Below are 27,936 nucleotides of genomic sequence, written 5' to 3' on the forward strand. Positions count from 1 at the left end.
AACAATGAGAGAGAAGAGATGAAGGCTCCCCTCTCAATTATCTGTCAAATGAGGGAGTAATTCAAGAAAAGATCATGGGATCCAGGATTCAGCACACCCAATACAAGAAAGAAAAAGGAATTCCCTAGGACAGTGAGATCCAAGGATAATAATTATGCAAGAGACCTGGAGAACAACCGGGCCAGATTGGAGCAGGGAGATAGAGGGCTCTCGGGAGAGGTTTCCTTCCACCAAAAAAGGAAACGGATTACCAGTGTGAACATACTAAGAGGATATTTACACCTACTAACAGAGAGTTTGGGATGAATTACTGTAGATACATAGAAAATAAGGCAAACGTGAAAAAAAGAAAAAGGTAATGATTACCACCAAAAAAAAGTTGCACAAAAAAGAAATTATCGTGGTATACACACTTCATGATTCACAATGTGTAATGATTTAACCAGAAATGTGGTATACCTATGTTAACCAAAAATGTGGTATACAATAGGTATACCTATGAGTGATGGGGTGTGAGGAAGCGGAGGAAGCCTAAATCCTCATCTTTCATAGGAGAAACTATGAAACTGCTCTTTTTTCTTCCTAAATCTTGTAAAACTATTCCCATTTTATAACTTTAGAAAGTTTTTAAAGTTTGGCTTAAATCTTTAAAATTTTAACAATAATAACTTTTATTACTAAATTAACAATAAATTAATAAGTTCTTAATTTTGATAAACTAAAATTATGTAAGATTTCAAAAAAGTAAAAACTATTACATGACGTTACTTGAGATTCCTGAGCCAGCAAACTAGAAGAATTTCAGTTGGTTGTGTGATCAGAGCTCAATGCGTGAATTAGCGATTTAGGGGGGGGTTGGTGACTTTTTAGCAACGACAAGATCCAAGATGTGACTGTGTGACCAGGTGACTTAGAAAAAAGTAAAGGAATTAAGAAGCCAAAGCGTTAGCTGAATTGTCAATCCAGATGCTGAAGTTGCGTAAAAATGATGATGTGTGACTGTGCTATTTTCCAGGTCCACTTTTCCACTCTTCTCTACCATGTTTTCTGCCCCAGTATGCTGACCTCTATGGAACAGATCAACAGGTTCTTGAGTCCCCTAGATTAGGGTTAGGTTTGCCCAATGGGGAATCCCAGGAGGAAGTTAGGAGAATAAGGTGTAGATATTTATTCCTCCAGCTTCCACCCTGCAGAATCACCTCATGCTGGCTATGTCCCTTCAACTGAAAACTACAATTCCTCTCAAGGCAGCCAACTCCATATTTCTCCTGAGAGTCCAAGAAGTAACCACTCTCTCTCTTACCTCTTCTGGTTTAGGGCTGTTAACAGTTTGGCTACAGGGTACTACACTATCTTTTGTGGTACCCCATTATATCCATATCTTTATAAACAGTACCTTTATAAAACAAACCCTCCTCAAATTAGCCTATTTCAAGTGTGTCATCTGTTCCTGTTGGGACCCGACTGTAAATAGTGATGATAATGATGATGGTGATGATGTAAGGCTGTAACAGAGACTAGTGGAAACTAAGTGACTAATATTTAAATAACAATTACTAACAGATTTTGAGTTCTAGGTTCCAAGAACTTTGTTAAGCTCTTTGTAGGTATTAACTCGTTTAAACATCACAAATATCCTGTGCCAAGCAAAGATTTTTTTTGTCTGGTTCATTTCCATATACCAACACCGAGCAGTTGCTGGTACATGGTAAGCACTAAAACACTGATTTAAAATACATACAGCAATAATCAGGTTTAGTAGGGATGGCTGACTTTTGGTATGGTGTAGCATTTCTCCTATTTTTACTTTGAAAACTTTAAGATCAGGGACGTGTGGCTCCCCAGATCACAAAAACTAAGTAAACACTAAGACAGACCACATATGAATGATTTTCTCGTGTAGTTTACAGTGAGTCTTATTCCTTTCCCTTCCCATGAGGTCACCCAGGACTTGGGTTCCCGATTTTTTTTTTTAAGTGTAATATTCAAAGTTGCAAATTTTTAAATACTTATTATGCACTCACAGACTAGGAGCTGATTCAAAAGGGCAGAGCATCTTTAAGTACTAGTTATGAGTTTAAAAAAAGAAATGGAAGGGGAGGGAGCAAATTTTAAAACATACTTAGGCTATAAAATGCAAAAATAAGAAAGGTAAAGTCAGCAATATAACCAAGTACACATAATCACACTGAATTAAAGCACTGCAACGGTAAGTAGGAAAATTAGAGGAGGAAGCATAATACACGAGATTCAAAGAACGCAGAAATACAATAAGTATAAAAGGTTGCAATTAACCCCCTCATTGGATGCTGACACAATTATCTGTAATAATCAAGGAAGCTACGATACCCGTATCTTATAAAGAAGCTAAAAATCAGGGGAAAGAGAAGGTTAGAAAACCAATATGCAGCAAAATGAGAACTGCAAAGATTTTCTGAAACGAGAACTGATTTTTCTTTACGTTATGTTGCACTCCAAAACACGGGGAAAACTCACGTGTATAAGGATCTAGAAACCTGAGAAGTTTCGAGAATAATGTACTCAAACTAGAGAGAAAAGCAGCAAGAAACAGTGAGATGTAAGGCTATGAGTGGGAAGGAATTGCCGGAGTAACACCTGGACACCGAAGAGAGACGGATAAAACATCCTTAAGTGGAAGACAGAGAAAGACTGGGATTGGATTTGGTTGAAGAAAGACAAAACGGAAAAGCAAGGCCTAAGAAGCAAGTAGTAGCAAGGGTGAAACTTAGAGGACCAGATCGAAGCCACGAGCGAGAAGTACAGGACCTACAAACCAGATTCTACGGGGTGGGGAAAGGGCCACTTCGCGACCGACCAGCTGCAACTAGTTTCCGAAAAGCCGCGTAGATGTAGCTTCGCAGCCCCACCCCGCGGCAGCAGCTCCTCCCCAAGGAGGACCTCAGGAGGCCAACGGCCGGGCGCCGGCTCCAGCCGAGGTCCCACCCCGCCCTTGCCCCGCGGCGCAGAATGGCCTCTCTCGGCCCCTCACCGAACGCTGCAGCTCCCCAAGCCAAAACGAGGCACGCTCCTTTCCGCTGGGATCTGGGTCGTGGTAGAGCGCCTGCACTGCCTGGTACACGAGCTGCAATGTCGGCTTTGCCCCTTCCATGGTGGTAGCGGTGGTGGCGGCAGCGATGGCTCCGGTGTTTTCTCCCGAGGCTTCTCCGGCTGCTCTGCCTTCGCGCTTCCTCACTTTGTCGGCCACGGCCGCTCCCTGACTGGCGCCATCTCCTCTTTGGCCGTTACCAGGGCAGAGGGGTTCCCCGTGGAAGTTACCCCCTCGGAAACAGAGGTTAGATCGTATTCAAGTTCCTGGTTGTTTTTCCGATCTTACCACTAGACTCCAGACTTCTGAGTCTACACGCCGGTGCTCGCCTCTTGACCCGCTGACTTGCCCTCAGAAAGCTGTCCCGGCCCGACACAGACCATGCAGCGTACCTCAGCAGCCTTTACCCGGACCGGAAGCGGCAGCACCAAAACCTCCGGCACACTTCCGCCTGGTGCAGCGTAAACTGCCTCCTTCCCCGCACGCCGCCTCTTGTCTCGCCGCCCCCTCCCGGAAGTGACCCTACCGGGCCGGGAGAAGGGAAGAAGTGGTTCTCTACTTCCTTACGTCGGACCGAAGCTCTAGGACCCTCGTGGCTCCCACACCTGTGCAGCTCTCCTCTCCTTAGCAATGGATCCGAGGCCTTTCCTCCCCCTTCCGACTTCTCCATTCCTCTACATAGACTCCTTTCGGACCCCCGTGGACAAGGCGCATCAATTCAACCATCTGTGGAGTGTCCACTGTATTGCAAATTCAAAGATGATTTAAGACAAGATTTGTATGCAGACCCTAATGGAGGAGACAGACACGTAATCAAATAACTATTGTACAAACCTGAAAAATGTGCCACACTGAAATAAATACAAAATGCCTAGAATCCCCTTTCCAGTAAATTCTGACACCCAGAAAGGTATTTCATTCTATTGCCCAGGACGCTCTGACTCCAGAGTATTTGCACAAACACACTGAATTGTGTTTTTGTGTATGCTTTTCTTTCCGAATCAAACATCGATGGTATAACAATTCTCAATTCACAAAAGAAAATATAAATCTTGGAATCTGTACTATGGAGAAAATTTCCAAACATTGCTGCTTCTCCTTTGCAATAATAAGTAACTACTACTGGGACTTCCCTGGTGGCACAGTGGTTAAGAATCTGCCTGCCAATGCAGGGGACACAGGTTCCATCCCTGGTCTGGGAAGATCCCGTGTGCTGCTGAGCAACTAAGCCCATGTGCCACAACTACTGAGCCTGCGCTCTAGAGCCGTGAGCCACAACTACTGAGCCTGCAAGCCACAACTACTGAAGCCCACGCGCCTAGAGCCCGTGCTCCGCAACAAGAGAAGCCACCACAATGAGAAGCCCGTGCAGTGCAACGAAGAGTAGCTCCCACTCACTGCAACTAGAGAAAGCCCACGTGCAGCAACAAAGACCCAATGCAGCCAAAAAATAATTAATTAATTAATTAATTAACTGCCATCGTTTGATGAATGCTTACAATGTGTAAAGCACTGTAGTTATGAGGTCTTATTTAATCCTTTTAACAATTATACAAAGTAAATCCCCATTTTAAGGAATAAGAAATAGGTAATTAATCTGCCCAAGGTTACACATTTCTTAAATGAAAATCAGGATTTGAATCCAAATGTTTTGCTCCAAAGCCTGTTAAGTTGTACAATCCCTGTCATCCTGTGTATTAGTTTGTTTCTGAATTGTTATTGTCAAAAGATTTTAACTACCAATATCACAATGAAAACAGTGTTACTGTACACAGTTGATATAATTTCTGACAAAAGGAAAGAAACTTGATATTTTGGTTGTCTAATTCATCCATTAATTAAAAATTTAGTAAGACCACCTTGGTCTCTGCCCTCATGGAGTTTACAGACCAAATGCAAAGAAAGACAAGTAACTCAGTACAGTTTAAAAGGTCTATGAATATCCACAAGCAAAAGAATGATGTTGGACCTACCTTGCACCATATACCAAAAATAAAAAAGAACCTAAATGTAAGAGATAAAACTATGAAACTCTTAAAAGAAAACAGGAGTGTATCTTCATGACCTTGGATTAGACAACAGTTTCTTAGATATGCCACCAAAAGCACAATTAACAAAAGGGAAAATAGTCCAATTTATCTATTTTAGTTCATCAGTTTAGTTAATCAAAACTAAAAACTTGGGCTTCCCTGGTGGCGCAGTGGTTGAGAGTCCGCCTGCCAATGCAGGGGACGCGGGTTCGAGCCCTGGTCTGGGAAAATCCCACATGCCGCGGAGCAGCTGGGCCCGTGAGCCACAGCTACTGAGCCTGCGCATCTGGAGCCTGTGCTCCGCAACAAGAGAGGCCGCGATAGTGAGAGGCCCGCGCACCGCGATGAAGAGTGGCCCCCACTTGCCGCAACTAGAGAAAGCCCTTGCACAGAAACGAAGACCCAACACAGCTAAAAATAATAAAATAAATAAATAAATAAAAATAAAAAAAAGAAAACCTAAAAACTTTTGTGTGTCAAAGAACACTATTAAGAAAGTGAAATGACAACCCACAAAATGAGAGAAAATGTTTGCAAATCAAATATCTGATAAGGGATCAGTATCCAGAATATATAAAGAACTCTTATAATTCAACAATGAAAAGACAAGATAGGGGTTGGTCACTTGAAAGACTAAGCATGTGATTAGAGAGTTGCAACTTTGGACCAGATTAAGTGCAATCACTTAACACTGATATAGTCATCCATGCCTAGTAATGAAACTCTGATCAAAACTCTGGACATTGAAGCTCAGTAGAGCTTTCTGGTTGATGAACAGGTTAATATGCCAGATGGGTGATATACCCTGACTCCACCAAGAGAGGGCATGGGAGTTCTGTCTTCTTCCCAGACCTCCTGCTATGTATATAGCCTTTTAAATAAATCTTTAATTATACGTGTAGCACTTAACTGAGTTCTGTGAGTTGTTCTAGCAGATTATCAAACCTGTGGGGGTAGTGGGAACCCCTGAATTTGTAGCCAGTTGGTCAGTAGTGCAGGTGGCCCGGGGACCCCTGAAGTAAGGCTGATATTTGAAGTGAAGGCAGTCTTGAGGGGGACTGAGCCCTTAAGCCTGTGGAGTCTGATACTAACTCCAGGTACTGTCAGAATTGACTTGCCCTTCACCCCACTGGTATAGAAACAGAACAGGTAAGATGTTCACGAAGTCTGTAATTTAGTTTAACAGATATAAGCCTTGTCCCCCCAAAAATAGATGAAACAAATATGTTAACAATTATTAAATGTAGGAGACAGGTAATTGTGGTCACTATACCATTCTCTCTACTTCTCTGTTTGAAATTTTCCAAATTAAAAAAAAGTCAAAACTGGAAAAAAATTTTGTCAATTTTTATTTATGACATGAAAAGATGTCAGAAAATATTATTGGAAAAAGAAACAGGTTATGACTTAGCATGTGAAAATACTCATTGACATGAAATTATATCTATGTTTCTATAGAGGTAGAGAGGTGTCTGGAAGGATTTTCAACAAAATGTTAACAAAGGTTATCTCCAGGGATGGGATTTAGAGTGGTTTCTACTTTCTTTTTTGTCTGTGTTTCTTCATAACATTTATCACCCCTTGACATATTCCATATTTTTATTATTTTTTGGCTACTCCCTCCATTAATGTGTAGACTCTAGGTCACTGTCATATCCCCAGTGCTTTGAATGGTGCCTGACATATGGCAGGGACACAATAAATATTTGTTAAATGCATTAATAAAGCTATGATTTGAATTTTTCTTTATAATGATTATTTTCACTTTTAAAACAACACAGGTGTTTTTTTCCAAACAGTGACACTATAAACTTGAAGTCATAATTGTCAGGAGCCAGTGTTGACTGAATCTTAGTGGCTGTTTGCCAAAAGGCTGCACAGCACAGACCTCTCCTGGCCCAACTTCAACCCATAGGGCACATATTCTATACCATATTCCTCCAGCTGCACAACCTGAGACGGCCATAAACCCAGCATTGAACAAACCTCTTTCCTTCAATTAAACCCACATTCAGGGCTCACGTGCTGAGGATATCGCCTTCCTTTGTCTGGTTCTTCAGCTCAGAACTGCCCTCAGTCGTGGCCAGATTTCCCCCCAGTTTCACTTGCAAAGCAAATTCAAACTGGTGAGAGGGGCTGGGAGAGTAGGATGGTGAATAGAGATCATGAATTTCTATGGAATACGGAGAGCACAAATTAACTGTCCACAGTCAAAAGAAGCCTTTAAAGTTTAAAGACAGATGTCCTGAGGGACAGTTCTGATAAACAGGGATGGGAAGACAGAATAGGTTTGAATTTTTCTGAACATTAACAAAGTGAAATTCATTTCAGAAAAATAAAAAAAATACTGTACAGAGAACCCAGGGGCAATGGTAGAGAAAAAACATACACAGTTCAGTAAAGGTCCAAGCTGCCCTGATTCCTTCTCCTTAATCCCTCACAAAGTCTTCCTTCACCTGTTGAACTCTTCTCTTTGGAAGCCAGACATAGAGGAGGGGAAAAGTAGCTTTCTCCCAACAAGATTAATTTCTATAAGTCATATTATATCCATAGGTTTTTGACTTTTAGTCCAGTTTTACTTCAGGGTATTAAGCAATACATTGGGGCTGGTATGATATGGGTCAAACTGCAACCCACCCAGGCTGACAGATTACACTTCCCTCACAAATGCAGAAGACTCCATTTGGCTGTAGGGAGAAGAAAAATAACTCTCTCTTGTACGGCATGGTGGAAAGAGGGCTATCCTAAAAATTAGACCCCCTGGTGCCAGTCCCAGCACCACCACTTTATGGCCATATGACTCTAGCCAAGTAACTACCTTCATAAGCTGGAAAAAGGGGCATGATACCTGCCCATCCAACACACAAGGAGGACCAAGTAAGATCACGTGAAAGTGCTTTGGAATTGGCTCATTGTAAACAACTGTGAAGTAATTACCGTTTTACAAAAATATGGAGTCAAACTGTCACTTCTGGTCTTATTGAGATACTGATAAATATTGAGATACTGATATGGATAAAAATCACAAGTTTTTACCCCAAACCAACAGGCTTTTCAAATACGGGAGGAACGGTAGCTTAATGAGCTACCCAGGCTGTAAACAAGCCAAAGGCTTGGCTACTCCACCAGCCAAGCACCAGTAAACACTGTCACACCTGTCACAGTGCCTGCATCTCCCTGATTCCTGGGGTCAAAGTGTTTACAGCTGGCTCTTGCTTCTGGAAGAATTTAGATATTTAGATCCACCTTCCCTCCCACTCTACTCTTAGTAGGCACTGAGCACGCACCTGCTCTGGTTCCATGCTGCTGGATCCACACTCCAGGGCCTCTTTCCATGAACAAACCCAACGCCCTCATCATTGTCCTCCAGCCTTCTAGATCTCTCTACAGCCTCAGACATCCCAACTTCCCTCTTCCCCCTGTGCCCCAATACTTCACCTCCCAAGACTTCAACTTCCACAGCTCAGCCCTCCCTGATGTAACTTTGATTCTCAATGGTGCCTATCAACCCAGCTGCACATTAAAATCACCTGGGCGGAGGGAGGGGGAACTTCCCTGGTGGTCCAGTGGGTAAGACTCAGTGCTTCCAATGCAGTGGGCCCGGGTTTGATCCCTGGTCGGGGAACTAGATCCCCTAAGAAGTCTGCATGCCGCAACAAATACCCCACGTGCCGAAACGAATATCCTGCACAGCCCCCCCAAAAAAAGAAAAAAGAAAAAAAATCACCTGGGGTGGTGATGCCTGGGTACCTCTCTAGACCAGTTAAATCAGAAACCCTGGGGCTAGGTCTGGGGCTCCAATCTTGGTACCTTAAAGCTCCAGGTGATTCTAATGTGCAGCTAGGTTGCCGGTCGTGCCTTCATTTTGTCACGAAGGGTTTCTCAACAGGAGAGCTACTGGCATTTGGGGCAGGACGATTCTTCCTTGTGCAAGTCTGACTCAAGCATTGTGGAGTGTTGGTAGCATACCCCAGTCATGGCGACAACCAAAAATGCACCAACATCTCTAAATGCCCTCACTTGAGAATCTTACCAGCTCCTTCTCTTCCTTTTGTGCCCACCCCCAAGTGAAAGCCCCTCCCTTCCCTCCCCACCCTTCAATTCTCAGGTGACCAGTTCTAGTTTGCTCAGGACCCAGGGTTTTCCCAGGACATGAGGCTTTCAGTGCTAAAACTAGGAAAGTCCCAGGCAAACGACAATGGTTAGTCATCCTAGATTTTCTTCTCTTGCCTCCCATGAGGGATACCCATTGTTTTTTCTGCTTCCCTCACCTCTTTTCTGGGAACTGGCCCTTCCCAATCCCAACCTTCCTCCATTCAAAGGTTATACTGGGAACAACCTTGAAGAGGTTGCTTACACAAACTGGGCCCCCTGAGTTCCTCCCCCAGAATTTGCAATTGGAAGTGGATGCTAGTCACAATTTGGCTAGTGCTCCAAAAGAGATTTAAATTCGGGAACGGTTGGTGGCCATTTCCTATCGTGAAGACTGCTATGAGGTGTGGGAGAGGATGGGCAGTGCAGAAAATCTGTCTGTAACAACAGAGGATACATGTGCCCTGAAAGAAACACATACAGAGGTGAGGTAGAAGCTTCCTGGCTTCTGCACAGTGCTCAAGTGATTCTCAAACTTGAGCCTGCATCAGCATCCCTCATGTAGAGGCGTCCTTAAAACGCTGTTTTCTGGGCCCCGCCCCCAGAGCATGTGATTCGGTAGGTCTGCGTGTGGCCCAAGGATCTGCTTTTCTAAGGCACTCCCGGGTGGTGTTGATGCTGTAAATTAGGGATTATGTGAGGACCCTTCCTCTGGGCCAGAGTTCCGGGGCCTCTGAGGGCCCAGCAGGTTCAGCCCCACCCTAGGGTTACATGAGCCTGTATCTTTCTAATAAATTCCCCCCGTTTTTTTTTCTTAAACAGCTTTATAGAGATATAATTCATATAGGGTATAATTCACCCACTTAAAGTGTCCAATTCAATGATTTTTAGGAGATTCACAAATATGTACAGCTATCACCAATTTTAGAACAATTTTCATCACCTCAAAAGAAACCCCATCTCCTTTAGCTATCACTCCTCTCCCCATGCCCTTCTCTCCCAACCCTTGCCCTAAGCAACCACTAATCTATGTTCTCTACATAAAGATTTCGCTGTTGTGCACATCTCATATGAATGGAATTATATATTATGTAGCCTTTTTTGACTGGCTTCTTTCACTTGGCATGATGTTTTCAAGATTTATCTACACTATAGCATGGATCAATACTTCATTCCTATTCAGACGCTTTGCTCATTTTAAATTGGGTTATCTTTTTTATTATTGAGTTATAACAGTTCTTTATATGTACTGGATACAAGTCTCTTATCCAATATGATTTGTAAATATTTTCTCCCATTCTGTAGGTTGTCTTTTCACTTTCTCGATGGTGTGTGCTGAATGTTTGTGCCCCGTCGAAATTCATATGTTGAAACTGTAATGCCCAATGTGATGGTATTAGGATATGGGGCCATTGGGAGGTGCTTAGGTCATGAGAGTGGAGCCCTCATGAATGGAATTATGCTCTTATAAAAGAGACCCCACAGAGCTCCGTAGCCCCTTGTGCCATGTGAGGACACAATGAGAAGTCTGCAACCCAGAGGAGGGTTCTCTCCCAGCCATGCTGGCACGCTGATCTCAGATTGCCAGCCTCAAGAACAGTGAGAAACAAATTTCTGTTGTTTATAGCTGCTCAGTCTGTGGTATTTTGTTATAGCAGCTCGAATGGACTGAGACAGTGTCCTTTGAAGCACAAAATTTGTAAATTTCGATAAAGTCCAATTTATCTATTTGTTGTTTTTGCTCCTCGTGCTTTTGGTGTCATTGCTAGGAATCCTTTGCCAAATCCAAGGTCATGAAGATTTACCCCATGTTCTCTTCAAAGAGTTTTATAGTTTTATATCTTATATCCTGTATGATCAGGCCACCCAAGATGGTTGTTCTCTTGCTCTCTGTACATCCCCTGCTCGACCAGTCCCTGCCTCACCTACACCCTGCTTACCTGACTGACCCTCCCTCTTAATCATAGAGCCTAATCAGTAAATGCCTATGTACTTGCTCCTGGCCCCAGCTAGTGATTGTTCTAAACTTTAGATCAGAACTATCGCCACTATGATAGTTTATCAAAGCGGCAGTGAGGGGCGCGCCCCTCTGCTGGTTGCCCTGGCAACTGATGATCCAACCTGACATCAATTCCCCCTACAACTAGTAATCTCCCTCTTCCCCTGGTAGTGAAGATCACTGCCATGTCCCGCCTGCCATCTGCTGGGCACGGTGGGGTGTCACTCTAGGACCTTGCTTCAGACATGTTAGCTCCCTGCTCCATTAAACCTCTGATGTCTCTTGTCACTGACTCCTGGATCTTTCTTCGGTCTTGAAGCTGCAAGACAGGGCTTGCAGAACTGCAGGGTGCAGCCCAACACATCCATTTTGAGTTAATTTTTGTATGTGGTGTGAGAACTTCATTCTTTTGCATGTGAATATATAGTTTTTCCAGCACCATTTGTTGAAAAGACGATCTTTTCTCCATTAAGTGGTCTTGGCACTCTCGTTGAAAATCTGTTGCCCATAGATGTATGGGTTTATTTCTGGACTGTCAATTCTATTCCTTGGATCTATATGTCTATCCTTGTGCCAGTACCACACTGTCTTGATCACCATTGCCTTATTTTATCTTATTCCATTTTATTTTGTTATTTATTTATTTTTTGGCCATGCTGTATGGCTTGTGGGATCTTAGCTCCCTGACCAGGCATTGCACTTGCGCCCTCAGCAGTGAAAGTACAGAGTCCTAGCCACTGGACCACCAGGGAATTCCCACTATTGCCTTATTTTAAATTTTGAAATTGGGAAGTGTGAGTTCTCCTACTTTCTTCTTTTTTAAGATAATTGTGGCTATTCAGGGTACCTTAAAATTCAATATAAATTTTAGAATCAGCTTGTCAATTTCTACAAAGAACTCAGCTGGGACACTATAGAGATTACACTGATTCAGTAGATCAGTTTGAGGAGTATTGCCATCTTAACAATGTTGTCTTCCAATCCATGAACATGGGATGTTCTTCCAATTAGTTAGATCTTTAATTTCTTTCAACAGTGTTTGTAGTTTTCAGAGTATAAGTTTTGCGCTTCTTTTGTTAAGTTTATTCCTATTTTTATAAGTAAAATTGTTTTTTAATTTTATTTTTGGATTGTTCACTGTAAGTGTATAGAAATACAATTGATTTTGTATATCGATCTTGTATCCTGCAAACTTTCTAAATTCATTTATTAGTTCTAAAAGTTTTTTAGTGTATTTTTTAGGACTTTCTATATACAAGATCATATCATCTGCAGATAGAGATAGTTTTACTTCTTCCTTCCCAATTGGGATGCTTTTATTTCTTTGTCTGGCATCTATGCCAATGTAACGAATAAATGATAAGGATCTAAAAGAGCCCATTTCTCACCTGGATGAAAGAAGGAAAAGACTCAGCACTGAATCTATGTATTATTTAGGAAAACCCAAAAGAGTTTAGTTTTGGAGGATGGAGGGAACAAAAAGTGCCCACCGAACTGAGAAGGTATCCTGAGACTGAAAAATGACGCAGGTAGCTCCATATAATCAATGAATCAGTTTATCATACGGTAACTTACTCACAGGGTGGGATTGGCCAAATAACGATCCAGAAGCATTCATAGCTGCACTCTGCACCGCCAAGATGCCACTGGGACAATTTCATAATTAACCTAGGGTTAGGGGGTATACACCTGGAAACAAGAAGTGCATTCCTAAGCCAAGATTTATGAATAGGTAACTAGTCTCTTCGTTGCCGGGAATATAGCAGTGAAAGTTTTCATCACTGTTTGGGGACGAATAGAGCATAAAGGCCACCTAGACCTAACGATCATTAAACAATATCTATTACTACAAAGCCCTTGATGACAGAGAAGAGTTTACTATACAGGTCAGCCCTAGGTAGAGTCAGTGGAAGAATAGGAGGAATTGAATGGGCCCAAGATGGCATCAGTTATGCTAACAGCCATACAGTTTAGAGATGGGTACATAAACAGTATGTGATTCCTTCAAACTTTCTGTTACAATTTAATTCAAAGTTCTTCTGGGGACACAGTATTAATGCAAGTACTGAATTTACATTCCTGATCCTGATGAAAGCCTTTTTAAATCCACTTGTCTTGAAATAGTGCTTTTCAAACTTTCCACTAAAGATGCCCTAAAGGGATACAAGAGGAAAAATATGAGGAGTAATCCTATACAGCTTATGATAACATGAAATAACTTTGAAGTGTTACGTTTTATCTTAAAAATTCATGCAGTTTTTATTTTCTATTCCAAGATAAAGTCAGTTCATTTTAACATTAAAATAATGTTTTTTTCCTAAGATAAGAAAGGAAGCCTTTACCATATGATCCAACAATTCCATTTCTGGGTATATAATAAAAAAAACCCTGAAAGCAGGAAGCTGAAAACTTATTTGTATACCTACGTTCATAGCAGCACTATTCATAACAACCAAGGGATGGAAGCAATCCAAATGTCCATTAACAGATGATTGGATAAACAAAATGTGGTGTACACATACAATGGAATATTATTCAATCTTAAAGAAGAATGAAATTCTGACACATGATACAACGTGGATGAATTTTGAGGACATTAAGCCAAGTGAATTAAGCCAGTCACAAAAGATAAATACTGTATGATTCCACTTATATGAGTATCTAGGGTAGTCAAATTCATAAAAACAGAAAGTAGAATGGTGGTTGCCAGGAACTGGGCAGAATGGGGAGTTGTTTAATGGACACAGAGATTGGCTGCACAACAATGTAAATATAGTTAATAGTACTGTTTTGTACACTTAAAAATGGTTAAGATGGTAAATTTTATGTCATGCATTTTTTACCACAATTAAGAAAAATAATTTAGAAATTTTAAAAAGTTTTAAAAGAAGGCCTTATAATTTGGTCAAAGGAAGCCAATTAATATTGAGATTCAGCTAGAACTAAGTACACTGCCTTGGTTTAATTTACGGAAATATTTATATGGTCACCTTTTAATTATCCTGTAGGGACCTCTCTGCTCAGAGAATCATCCTAGCCCCCAGGCCAACAATAAACAGGAACTGAGACGAAGGAATAGACTGTATGACTCTCAGTGTGTTTCTGTCATGCCATGGGAGCCTTTCTGGGTCATCACCTATTGTCTTCCAGGATTTAGAATGCATTCTAGAATATCACTCAGCATAGGTGAAGGATTAAGCTTTATTAGGTAAAGGGAAGCCTTACAAGGCTGGGTCAACAAGCAAAGAGAAAGCAGGGGTCCCCCAAGGAGAGGTGTGCTAGGGTCAGTGTGCTCTGCTGGATCCACAGAATAAGTCTGTGTTCTGCTCTCTGTTCTACCTTGTTCTCACAGTGCTGATGAATCAAGGAGTGAGTTACCAAATTTCTGACCAAAAAAGATGACTGGAAAAAACAGCTTTTGGAGTATACCACTCCCTTCCCCAGGTTCACATAACAAATGTTCAAAGGCTTAGAGCTCATTTCAATTCCATGCGATAATCTTGCCCCGTGCTACCTTTGAGTATCCCCTTAATAACAGGTTCACCACGCCCTCAATGTCTATAGGTACCATAGAGGGAAATACACAACAAAGAAAAATCACCAATCAGAATTTTTAACAAGAGAAGGGCCAGCAGCAATAGACCCTACCACAAAGAGAAAACCATGATGAAACTATTTCCCAAACATCCTGAAAATTCTTTCTCCCCAGAAATAGCTGCCCACCAAATTTTTGGCAAATCTCCATCCTTGTTCCAAGAATAAATAATAGCAAAGCCTTACCTATGCTTACCACGTGCCAGGGACTGATCTAAGCATCTTACATACATTAATTCATTTAATCATCACACCAACCCTATGAGGTGAGCATTCAATTTATGCCCATTTTATATAGGAGGAAACTAAGGCATAAAAAAGTTAATGAACTTGCTTAAGGTCAGGATAGAAAAACCAGGATTGGAACCCAAGCAGTCTGTCTCAGAGTCTGTGCTTTTAACCACCACGTTAAACAGAACTGAGACACTGGGCTAAATTCTGCAAGGGCCTTAAGTATGCATTGTCCTGGGACCTGGGAAGCCTTAGGGAGAGAAGCACCAATAAATGTGACAGGAAATAGGGTGTGTCCAGTAATAGAGCCAGGTGGGATGGGAGATGTTGGAGAACATTGGTGAGGGTAGAAGAGCAAAATAAATCGGGGGGAGTACAGTTGGGAGGGAGCTTTTCAGGGTGAAAAAATAGTAACATGACAAACATGAAGCAACAGAGGGTTGTAAAGTCCTTGGACTCTTTTAAAATAGCATTATTGAGGTTAATTGACATTCAATAAACTGCACGTTTAAAGTGTGTAATTTGATAAGTTTTATGTATACACCCATGAAACCATCACCACAGTCAAGATAATGAAAATAGACATTACCCCCAAAAGTTTCTTTGTGTCCTTTTGTAGACCCTCCCTCCCTACACCTCCCCCCAAACTCTCCCTCTGCTTGTCCATGATCTGCTTTCTGTAACTATAGATTATTTCACATTTTCTAGAATTTTACATAGTCTACAGTATTTACACTTTTTTGTCTGGTTTCTTTCACTTGGTGTAATTTTTTTTTTTTCCCGTGCTGCAAAACTTGTGGGACTTTAGGCCCTCAACAGTGAAAGCACAAGAGTCCTAACCACTGGACTGCCAGGGAATTCCCTTGGTGTAATTATTTGGAGATTCATCTGTGTTGTTGGGTGTATTAATAATTTATTCCTCTGATAAGGGACTTATATCTACACTACGTAAAGAACCCTTACAACTCAACAATAAAAGACAAACAATCCAATTTTGCAAATGAGCAAAGGATCTGAATAGACATTTCTCCAAAGAAGATACACAAATGTACATGGAAAGATGCTTAACATCATTAGCCATCAGGGAAATGCAAATCAAAACGACAATGAGATACCACTTCACACCCACTAGGATGGCTATAGTTAAAAAGTCAGATAATAGCAAGTATTGGTGAGTATGTAGAAAAATCATAACTCACATACACTGCTGGTAGGAATGTAAAATGGTACAACCACATTGGAAAACAGTCCGGCAGTTCCCCAAAAAGTTAAACAGAGAGTTACCATTTGACCCAACAATTCCAATCCTACATTTATTCCCAAAAGAAATGAAAACATACATGTGCATACAACTTGTACACAAATGTTTATAGCAGCATTATTCATAATAGTCAATATGTGGAGACAACCCAAATGCCCATCATGTGATGAATGAATAAATCAAATGTGATATATTCATGCAATGGAATATTGTTTAGCCATAAAAAGAAATGAGGGACTTCCCTGGTGGTGCAGTGGTTAAGAATCCGCCTGCCAATGCAGGGGACACGGGTTCGAGCCCTGTTCCAGGAAGATCCCACATACCGCGGAGCAACTAAGCCCATGAGCCACAAGTACTGAAGCCCGCGCACCTAGAGCCCACGCTCCTCAACAAGAGAAGCCACCGCAATAAGAAGCCCGCGCACCACAACGAAGAGTAGTCCCCGCTCTCCACAACTAGAGAAAGCCCAGGTGCAGCAACGAAGACCCAACGCAGCCAAATAAATAAATAAATAAATAATTTTTTAAAAAAGAAAAGAAATGAGGTAGTGATACATGCTACAGCATGGCTGAACCTTGACAACATTATGCTAAGTGAAAGAAGCCAGCCACACACACACACACACACAAACACATATTGCATGATTCCATTTTTTAATGAAATGTTCTGAATTGGCAAAGGTATAGAGACAGAAAGTAGACTAGTGGTTGCCTAGGGCTGGGGGCAAAATTTGGGGGGAAAATTGAAGGTGTGCAGGTTTTCGTTTTTTTTTAAAGTTACTTTTTTTTTTTTTTTTAATTTACTTATTTACTTATTTTGGCCGCACCGGGTCTTGGTTGTGGCGTGCTTCGTTGTGGCATGCAGACTTAGTTGCGGCATGCATGCAGGATCTAGTTCCCCGACCAAGGATCGAACCTGGGCCCGCTGCATTGGGAGAGCGGAGTCTTACCCACTGGACCACCAGGGAGGTGCCCAGGTTTTCTTTGTGGGGTGTTGAAATGTTCTCAAATTGATTGTGGTGATGGTTTGCACAACTCTGTGAGTATACCAAAAACCTTTTCCTTGTATACTTTAAAAGGGGGAATTTTATGGTATGTAAATTATATCTCTCTAAAGCTGTTACAAAAAAATATTTTGTTACTTTTACTGATGAGTAGCATTACATTATATGAATATACTGCAGTTTTCTAATCAGTTTATCTGTTGATAGACATTTGGGTTGTTTACAATATTTGGCTATTAAAAATAAGGCTGCTGGGAGCTCAATATTAAGAAAACAAACAACCCAATCAAAAAGTGGGCAGAAGACCTAAATAGACATCTCTCCAAAGAAGACATACAGATGGCCAAGAGGCACATGAAAAGCTGCTCAACATCACAAATAATTAGAGAAATGCAAATCAAAACTACAATGAGGGATCACCTCACACCAGTTAGAATGGGCATCATCAGAAAATCTAGAAACAACAAATGTTGAAGAGGGTGTGGAGAAAAGGGAACTCTCTTGCACTGTTGGTGGGAATGTAAATTGATACAGCCACTATGGAGAACAGTACGGAGGTTCCTTAAAAAACTAAAAATAGAATTACCATATGACCCAGCAATCCCACTACTGGGCATATACCCAGAGAAAACCATAATTCAAAAAGACACATGCACCCCAATGTTCATTGCAGCACTATTTACAATAACCAGGTCATGGAAGCAACCTACATGCCCATCGACAGATGAATGGATAAAGAAGATGTGGTACATATATATAATGGAGTATTACTCAACCATAAAAAGGACTGAAACTGGGTCATTTGCAGAGACGTGGATGGACCTAGAGACTGTCATACAGAGTGAAGTAAGTCAGAAAGAGAAAAGCAAATATCGTATATTAACATATATATGTGGTATCTAGAAAAATGGTACAAATGAACCAGTTTGCAAGGCAGAAATAGAGACACAGATGTAGAAAACAAACGTATGGACACCAAAGGGGGAAAGCCGTGGGGGGGTGGGGATGAACTGGGAGATTGGGATTGACATGTATACACTAATATGTATAAAATAGATAACTAATAAGAACCTGCTGTATAAAAAAAAAAGAAAAAAAAAGAAATGTGGCTAGGACAACAGTGGAATTTATATTTTAATTTTATTTAAACATTAATTTTAAAATATGACACATTTAAGTGTTTGGAAAATATTTAAGTATGTTTGGAAAAAATCAAGTATATGAGTCAAATAATTTGATTATAAACTTTATGAAATCTAAATACAGATAAAGTCTTTCCAATCAATATTTAACATGTGTGCAGTAAGTGTAAAATGCACAACAGATTTTACAAACTTAATATGAAAAAGGTAAAATATCTCATTATTAATATATTAATTAATTTTAAAATGACAATATTTTTATATATTACATTTTAAAATATATTATTATAAGTAATTTCACCTGTTTCTTTTTACTGGTTAAAGGGAAAATTGGAAAATTTCAAATTACATATGTGACATTTTATTTTCATCAGAGAGCTAATTTAAGCTATTATTTAGATATTAAAGAGCAGATTTGACAAATCCCCTTATTCTGTAGGTACATGAATATAATTCTTAATGTTATTGACTTATGATGCTTTACATTAAAACAGAATAGAGTTTCTGGAAAAAATAAAATAAAGCTGCTGGGGACTTCTCTGGTGGTCCAGTGGTAAAAGAATCCACCTTCCAATGCAGGGGACGCAGATTCAATCCCTGGTCAGGGAACTAAGATCCCACATGCTGTGGGGCAATTAAGCCCAGGCACCACAACTACTGAGCTCGCTCGCCCTGAAGACTGCATGCCACAACTAGAGAGAAGCCCGAGTGCCGCAACGAAGACCCAATGCAGCCAAAAAAAAATAAATAAAATAAATAAATAAAATAAATAAATATTTAAGAAAATAAAGCTGCTATAAGGAACTTCCCTGACGGTCCAGTGGTTAAGACTACAAGTTTCCACTGCAGCGGGAACTAAGATCCCACATGCCACAATCCCTGGTGGGGGAACTAAGATGCTGCATGTCACATGGTGTGGACCAAAAAAATAATAATAATAAAAATAAAGCTACTATGAACATTGAAACATAAGTTTTTGTGTGGACACATGCTCTCTTTTCTTTTAGTTTAATATGCAGGAGTGAAATGGCTAGATCATGTGGTAGATGTATTTAACTTTTTAAGAAACTACCAAACTGTTTTCTATAGTGCTTGTACCATTTCACACTCCCACCAACAATTTATGAGAGTTCCAGTTCCTTGACATCCTTGTCAACTCTTGGTATGATCAGTCTTTTTAATCAGGCATTCTATACAATAATGGGTATGCAGCAATATCTCTTTGTGATTTTAATTTGCATTTCCTTAATGACTAATGATGTTGAGCATCTTTTCATGTGCTTATTTGCCATCCACATATCTTCTTGAAAATGTTTGTTCAAATTTTTGCTCACTTAAAAAAAATTGAGTTGTCTGTTCTTATTATTGAGTTTTCAAAACTCTTTATATATTTGAGACACGAGTCCTTTATCAGATATGTGTTTTGCAAATATTTTCTCCCAGTCTGTGGCTTGTTTTTGCATTCTTCTCACAGTGTCTTTTCAAGAACAGAAGTTCTAAATTTTGATGAAATCCAATTTATCAAAATTTTCTTTTATTGATTGTGTTTTAGTGTCATATCTATGAAATATTTGTCTAATCAAAGATCACAAAGATTTTCTCCTATGTTTTCTACTAGTAGCTTTATAGTTTTAGATTTTGCATTTAGGTCTATGATCTATTATGACTTAATTTTGTATATGGTATGAGGTATAGATTGAAGTTCATTGTCCAGCCTCATTCATTGAAACAACCGCCCTTTCTCCATTGAATTGTCTTGTCTTTGGATATTTTTCAAAAATAAACTCTCTCTCTCTCTCTCTCTCTATATATATATATGACAGTGTATATATATATGTGTGTGTGTGTATGTATACTCTCTATACATTGTTTTATAAGAAGTCTTAGAACTCAATAATGTTAGTCTTCCAACTTTGCTATTCTCTTTCAAAGTTGTTTTGGCTATTCTAGGTCTTTTGCGTTTTCATATGAATTTTAAACAGCTTGTCAACTTCTACAATTCTTTTTCTGTAGAGCAGAGACAGAAATATGGCATATTAATGAAAAACCCAGGGCTCTGTGGTCAGTCTGCCTAGGTTCAAGACCCAGATTTACCTCTTCTTAGCTGCTTGACTTTAGGCAAGTTTCCTAACTTCTCTGCAACTCCACTTCTCATTCATAAAGCTGAAATAATGTTGCGATAAAAATAGAAGTGAGGGGTTTTTTTTTCCCCTCTCCTGAGAACAAGGAAAATAAAGGGAACAGTGAACAGGCTAGAGAAGAAACATAACCTGGCCTGAAAGAGTTAATCGCTCCTAGTTTTATTTTAACTGTCACTAATCTATAGTATCTGTAACTAGGTTTGTACTTCACAAAGCTAACCTCACTTCCTGACACTATGTAAATTACTTTCTGCACCTATCACCCCTGACTCTGTGTGAGTTACATCCTGTGCCTATCACTCCTTAACCTATTGCATCCCAGCACCATATATTCCCTACACCCCCTTATAACAGATCACCCCCTGTAGCTTTTGCATTTCAGAAAGAAGGCCACCAGCCAATAAACCAGACAAACGGACCCAATTACCAGGCTGCCGGACCCCAATTACCGGGCTGCCTGACGCCAGCTATGACTGTTTTGAAATAATGCAAGGGAAAAAAAGAATGCAAGACCTTCACTACTTTGATCCTTATCATATACACCGGACTGCGAGCCCCACAAATAAAATCTTGTCCGTTTCCCCAAGAAGGGGGGCACAGTTCTTCAGGCGCTAGCCTGCTGTGTCTTCCCTTCTGCCTGGCAGAAAAATAAAGCCATCTCTCTCTTCCTCCAAAATCTCTGTCTCCGTATTTCTGTTCGGCATCGGTGCACAGGGAAGCCAATATTTCGGCAACTATAATAATATTAACAATCTCATGGGGTTGTGATGGGACTTAAGTGAAACACGGCATATACTGCTGAAACACTGAAAATACAGACAGACAATGGCCAGACCTTATATGATAATTGAACCCTGACCCACAGCAACCAGTCTAGGAAGCCAAACCACAACCTCTGCAGGGATTGGCCCAGAACAGTCAGGACTTGACCAAGTCAATGACTGCCAACTTCTCTAATTTTTGCCCTGGTTTCCAACTCAGGACAAGCAGAGAAAGCCAAATTTGCTCCCCAAACCAATCACATAGGACACCCCATATCTAGTCAGCCCACCTCCAGCTTTCCCAGGCCAACAACCTCCTATGAGGGCTTCACTGAAGGCTTCCCTTTTTTACTATAAAGCTTTTCCACTCCCCTGCCTGCCTTTGAATCTGCCAAATACACATGATGGTGCTGACTCCCTAGCTACAGAAAAGCTGTGAGTAAATAGCTTCTGTTTCTTCTCATTTGGGTGGTCTTTATTTATTTCCACAGTGCTTAACACTGTGTTTGTGGAGTTTAATGAGTGCCCAATAAATTTCATATAGAGCAGCAGAATTGTTTGTCAAATGAAATTTTACACAGAATTCCAACATATAAAACAGATGAAAGTGGCATTAAATAGTTTATTTTATTTAAGCCAGTTAGTACTAGCAGTGGGACTTTTTTAAGTTTTTTTTTTTTTTTTTTTTTAATTTTTTGGCCGCATTGGGTCTCCATTGCTGCGCACGGGTTTTCTCTAGTTGCAGTGAGCGGGGGCTACTCTTCGTTGCGGTGCGCGGGCTTCTCGGTGGTGGCTTCTCTTGTTGCGGAGCGCAGGCTCCAGGCGCGCAGGCTTCAGTAGTTGTGGCGCCCAGGCTCCAGAGCGCAGGGTCAGTAGTTGTGATGCATGGGCTTAGCTGCGCGGCATGTGGGATCTTCCCAGACCAGGGATCAAACCCGTGGCCCCTGCATTGGCAGGCGGATTCTGTTGAGTGGTTGCACTGCGTCACCAGGGAAGTCCCTAACAGTGGGACTTTTGTGGTGATCTCAGTAATATTAAATAGGAATAAAGGATACAATTGCTAACATGATTTTTTTTTCAACATCTTTATTGGAGTATAATTGCTCTACAACAGTGCGTTAGCTTCTGCTGTATAACAAAGTGAATCAGCCACACGTATACACATATCCCCATATCCCCTCCCTCTTGCATCTCCCTCCCGCCCTCCCCATCCCACCCCTCTAGGTGGTCACAAAGCAACGAGTTGATCTCCCTGTGCTATGCGGCTGCTTCCCACCAGTCATCCATTCTACATTTGGTAGTGTATATATGTCCATGCCACTCTCTCACCTTATCCCAGCTTACCCTTCCCCCTCCCTGGGTCCTCAAGTCCACTCTCCACGTGTATGTCTTTATTCCTGTCCTGTCCCTAGGTTCTTCAGAACCACTTTTTTTTTTGACATGATATTTTTAAAAATCCTGATTCACACTATAAGAAGTCGCCAATGGTAACAGGTTTTTGTTTTTGTTTTTTTATTGTAAGCAGGTTACCTTACAATCAAATATTTGTTGAACCCCCATGGCACCGCTTCAAAACTCTAGGGCTCTCAGAAAAGTGGAGCAAAGGCTACTAGTGTGAGGTTAGGGTTCAGGGTCTTTATTTAAGTTGTAGGGATGATGCAAACCAGCTGGGTAACCTTGGGCAAGTCACTTGACCTTTGTCTGAGTTTTGTTTCTTCCTCTGCAAATTGAGGAGAGGGAACTAAATAAGAGCTTCTCAAAATTTAGTGTCCACCACCACCTGTGTGTAGTGGAGGGGGCATCAGTGCGTGTGCCTGTTTTAAAAATGCAGGTTTCTGGCCCAACCAGTTGTTCTAACTCAGTAACTCTCGGGTAGGGTCCTATCTAATTTTAAACAAGCACCTAGCTGATTTTGGTGCTGGCAATCCTTGCGCATAATTTGAGACTCACATGAGTAAATGATCATTTAGGCTCCTTTCGGCTCTGGTGTACGTAATTTAGGTGGAGTTGGAGAGGAGAAGTCACAGGGCTGGAGCGTTGGGGAGGGTAAAATCGCTCAACAGGGAAAATGTTGATGAGGAGTCTTTTGTATCAATATTCCGCTTTTGAAAGCCCCCACGAATCTAGTCCAGAGAGGCTTGGGTTCTGCGAGGAGTTCTTGCAAAGGCTATTCTATTCTCCTCTAGCCGGGCATAAAAAAGCACTCCTGAACTTCCCAGTCCCATGCTATGCATTTGAATACACCAGAGATGAAATACGACGAGCAAAATGCTTCCTTGCCCTCCAACTCCACAATTTCCCCACGACTCGCTTGGGGTAGGACGGGACAAAGGAGGATTTGCCCAGTTTGCGGTCTTGTCCTCAAAACCGGATTAAACCCAGGCCACTCCCTCAGCGCTAATGGTAAAATCCTCTTAATTCTGCAGTTGAGACCCCAGCTCAGTGTAGCAATACCGCCCTCTCGCGGCGGAGAATGGGACTCCACCTGGCGAGGAGAACAAACGCCAGGGGCCGATACAGCCCCCAAAGACTCAAAGTTCGTCTGGATCCGAGGGAGGGGGAAAAGAAGGAGGAAAATAAAAATACCACCAGAGCTCTTAGTTGTCTCTAATTTACCATTCCTTTCTGCCTCCCAAAGCCAGTCCTCCCACTTACCCTTGCCCTCTATTAATAACTATTTTCCTAATGCTTCGCAGTGTACAAGGTGTTTTCACAAACATCTCGTGTGATACATTCTCACTTTTCACATCACCCGCCCCGCCTTCCAGAATGAGAAGGAAAAACTGAAAACTAACAACCTATGTAAAGGCCTTTCTTGTATTTTGCATAAGGGTGGACCTGACCTCCCCTTATTCTTGGATTGCAGGACCTTGAAGCTGACTTTGACCCCTGTAGGAGCCCATTAAATTTGTTCTGCTGTGTGGTCACAAATGGAACCTCAGACATGCCAGGGCTTGGTCACAAGGAGAAAAAGCAAAGCATATGACCAAAGCAGCACAAGCTTAGGTACACACTATTTTTTTCTTTCATCAACTCTTTAAAATTAATCAAATTAAAATAAATATAGAGGAGACCTTCAAAATGGCAGAGGAGTAAGACGTGGAGATCACCTTCCTCCCCACAAATACATCAGAAATACATCTGCATGTGGAACAGCTCCTACAGAACACCTACTGAACACTGGCAGAAGACCTCAGACTTCCCAAAAGGCAAGAAACTCCCCAAGTACATGGCCGTGTGGCTGACAGGGTCTTGGTGCTCCGGCTGGGTGTCAGGCTTGTGCCTCTGAGGTGGGAGAGCCGAGTTCAGGACATTGGTCCACCAGAGACCTCCCAGCTCCATGTAATGTCAATTGGCGAGAGCTCTCCCAGAGACCTCCATCTCAACGCTAAGACCCAGCTCCACTCAATGACGAGCGTGCTACAGTGCTGGACACCCTATGCCAAACAACTAACAAGACTGGAACACAACCCCACCCATTAGCAGAGAGGCTGCCTAAAATCATAATAAGATCACAGACACCCCAAAACACACTACCAGACGCGGTCCTGCCCACCAGAAAGACAAGATCCAGCTTCATCCGCCAGAACACAGCACCAGTCCCCTCCACCAGGAAGCCTACACAACCCACTGAACCAACCTTAGCCACTGAGGGCAGACACCGAAAACAAAGGGAACTACGAACCTGCAGCCTGCGAAAAGGAGACCCCAAACACAGTAAGTTAAGAAAAATGAGAAGACAGAGAAACACACAGGAGATGAAGGAGCAAGGTAAAAACCCACCAGACCAAACAAATGAAGAGGAAATAGGCAGTCTACCTGAAAAAGAATTCAGAGTAATGATAGTAAAGATATCCAAAATCTTGGAAATAGAATGGAGAAAATACAAGAAATGTTTAACAAGGACCTAGAAGGACTAAAGAGCAAACAAACAATGATGAACAACACAATAAAAGAAATTAAAAATTCTCTAGATGGAATCAATAGCAGAATAACTGAGGCAGAAGAACGGATAAGTGACCTGGAAGATAAAATAGTGGGAATAACTACCGCAGAGAAGAATAAAGAAAAAAGAATGAAAAGAATTGAGGACAGTCTCAGAGACCTCTGGGACAACATTAAATGCACCAACATTCGAATTATAGGGGTCCCAGAAAAAGAAGAGAAAAAGAAAGGGACTGAGAAAATATTTGAAGAGATTATACTTGAAAACTTCCCTAATATGGGAAAGGAAATAGTCAATCAAGTCCAGGAAGTGCAGAGAGTCCCATACAGGATAAACCCAAGGAGAAACATGCCAAGACATGTATTGATCAAACTATCAAAAATTAAATACAAAGAAAAAATATTAAAAGCAGCAAGGGAAAAAACAACAAATAACACACAAGGGAAACCCCATAAGGTTAACAGCTGATCTTTCAGCAGAAACTCTGCAAGCCAGAAGGGAGTGGCAGGATATACTTAAAGTGATGAAAGGGAAAAACCTACAACCAAGATTCCTCTACCCAGCAAAGATCTCATTCACATTTGACGGAGAAATTAAAACCTTTACAGACAAGAAAAAGCTAAGAGAATTCAGCACCACCAAACCAGCTTTACAACAAATGCTAAAGGAACTTCTCTAGGCAGGAAACACAAGAGAAGGAAAAGACCTACAATAACAAACCCAAAACAATTAAGAAAATGGTAATAGGAACATACATATTGATAATTACCTTACATGTAAATGGATTAAATGCTCCAACCAAAAGACGTAGACTGGCTGAATGGTTACAAAAACAAGACCCATATATATGCTGTCTACAAGAGACCCACTTCAGACCTAGGGACACATACAGACTGAAAGTGAGGGATTGGAAAAAGATATTCCATGCAAATGGAAATCAAAAGAAAGCTGGAGTAGCAATACTCATATCAGATAAAATAGACTTTAAAATAAAGACTGTTACAAGAGACAAGGAAGGACACTACATAATGATCAAGGGATCAATCCAAGAAGAAGATATAACAATTATAAATATATATGCACCCAACATAGGAGCACCTCAATACATAAGGTGACTGCTAACAGCTATAAAAGAGGAAATCGACAGTAACACAGTAATAGTGGGGGACTTTAACACCTCACTTACACCAATGGACAGATCATCCAAAATGAAAATAAATAAGGAAACAGAAGCTTTAAATGACACAATAGACCAGATAGATTTAATTGATATTTATAGGACATTCCATCTAAAAACAGCAGATTACACTTTCTTCTCAAGTGTGCACGGAACATTCTCCAGGATAGATCACATCTTGGGTCACAAATCAAGCCTCAGTAAATTTCAGAAAATTGAAATCATATCAAGCATCTTTTCTGACCACAATGCTATGAGATTAGAAATGAATTACAGGGAAATAAACATAAAAAACACAAACACATGGAGGCTAAACAATATGCTGCTAAATAACCGAGAGATCACTGAAGAAATCAAAGAGGAAATCAAAAAATACCTAGAAACAAATGACAATGAAAACACGACGATCCAAAACCTATGGGATGCAGCAAAAGAAGTTCTAAGAGGGAAGGGAAGTTTATAGCTATACAAGCCTACCTCAAGAAACAAGAAAAATCTCAAATAAACAATCTAACCTTACACCTAAAGGAACTAGAGAAAGAAGAACAAACAAAACCCAAAGTTAGCAGAAGGTAAGGAATCATAAAGATCAGAGCAGAAATAAATGAAATAGAAACAAAGAAAACAATAGCAAAGATCAATAGAACTAAAAGCTGGTTCTTTGAGAAGATAAACGAAATTGATAAACCATTAGCCAGACTCATCAAGAAAAAGAGGGAGAGGACTCAAATCAATAAAATTAGAAATGAAAAAGGAGACGTTACAACAGACACTGCAGAGATACAAAGCATCCTAAGAGACTACTACAAGCAACTCTATGCCAATAAAATGGACAACCTGGAAGAAATGGACAAATTCTTAGAAACGTATAACCTTCCAAGACTGAACCAAGAAGAAATAGAAAATATGAACAGACCAATCACAAGTAATGAAATTGAAACTGTGATTAAAAATCTTCCAACAAACAAAAGTCCAGGACCAGATGGCTTCACAGGTGAATTCTATCAAACATTTAGAGAAGAGCTAACACCCATCCTTCTCAAACTCTTCCAAAAAATTGCAGAGGAAGGAACACTCCCAAACTCATTCTATGAGGCCACCATCACCCTGATACCAAAACCAGACAAAGATACTACAAAAAAGGAAAATTACAGACCAATATCACTGATGAATATAGATGCAAAAATCCTCAACAAAATACTAGCAAACAGAATCCAACAACACATTAAAAGGATCATACACCATGATCAAGTGGGATTTATCCCAGGGATGCAAGGATTCTTCAGTATACACAAATCAATCAATGTGATACACCATATTAACAAATTGAAGAATAAAAACCATATGATCATCTCAATAGATGCAGAAAAAGCTTTTGACAAAATTCAACACCCATTTATGATAAAAACTCTCCAGAAAGTGTGCATAGAGGGAACCTACCTCAACATAATAAAGGCCATACATGACAAACCCACAGCAAACATCATTCTCA

The 27,936-nt window shown here is 40.8% G+C and overlaps 1 protein-coding gene across 2 annotated transcripts in view; it reads right to left on the reverse strand.

Annotated features, from left to right (window-relative positions):
- TNPO3 (transportin 3) overlaps positions 1-3,529 on the reverse strand; it is an 80,504-nt gene extending 76,975 nt beyond the window's left edge. The window contains exon 1 of one of the 2 annotated variants that reach the window (XM_061198706.1): positions 3,011-3,525. In XM_061198706.1, coding sequence (XP_061054689.1) covers positions 3,011-3,130 — 120 coding nt within the window. In that variant the 5' untranslated portion in view covers positions 3,131-3,525. Of the gene's footprint in view, positions 1-3,010 lie in introns of both variants that reach the window. The other variant, XM_061198708.1, reaches the window with a different exon arrangement.
- Between the last annotated feature and the right edge of the window lie 24,407 nt (positions 3,530-27,936).

Source organism: Eubalaena glacialis, chromosome 8 (assembly GCF_028564815.1).
Source record: "Eubalaena glacialis isolate mEubGla1 chromosome 8, mEubGla1.1.hap2.+ XY, whole genome shotgun sequence".
NCBI lineage: Eukaryota > Metazoa > Chordata > Mammalia > Artiodactyla > Balaenidae > Eubalaena > Eubalaena glacialis.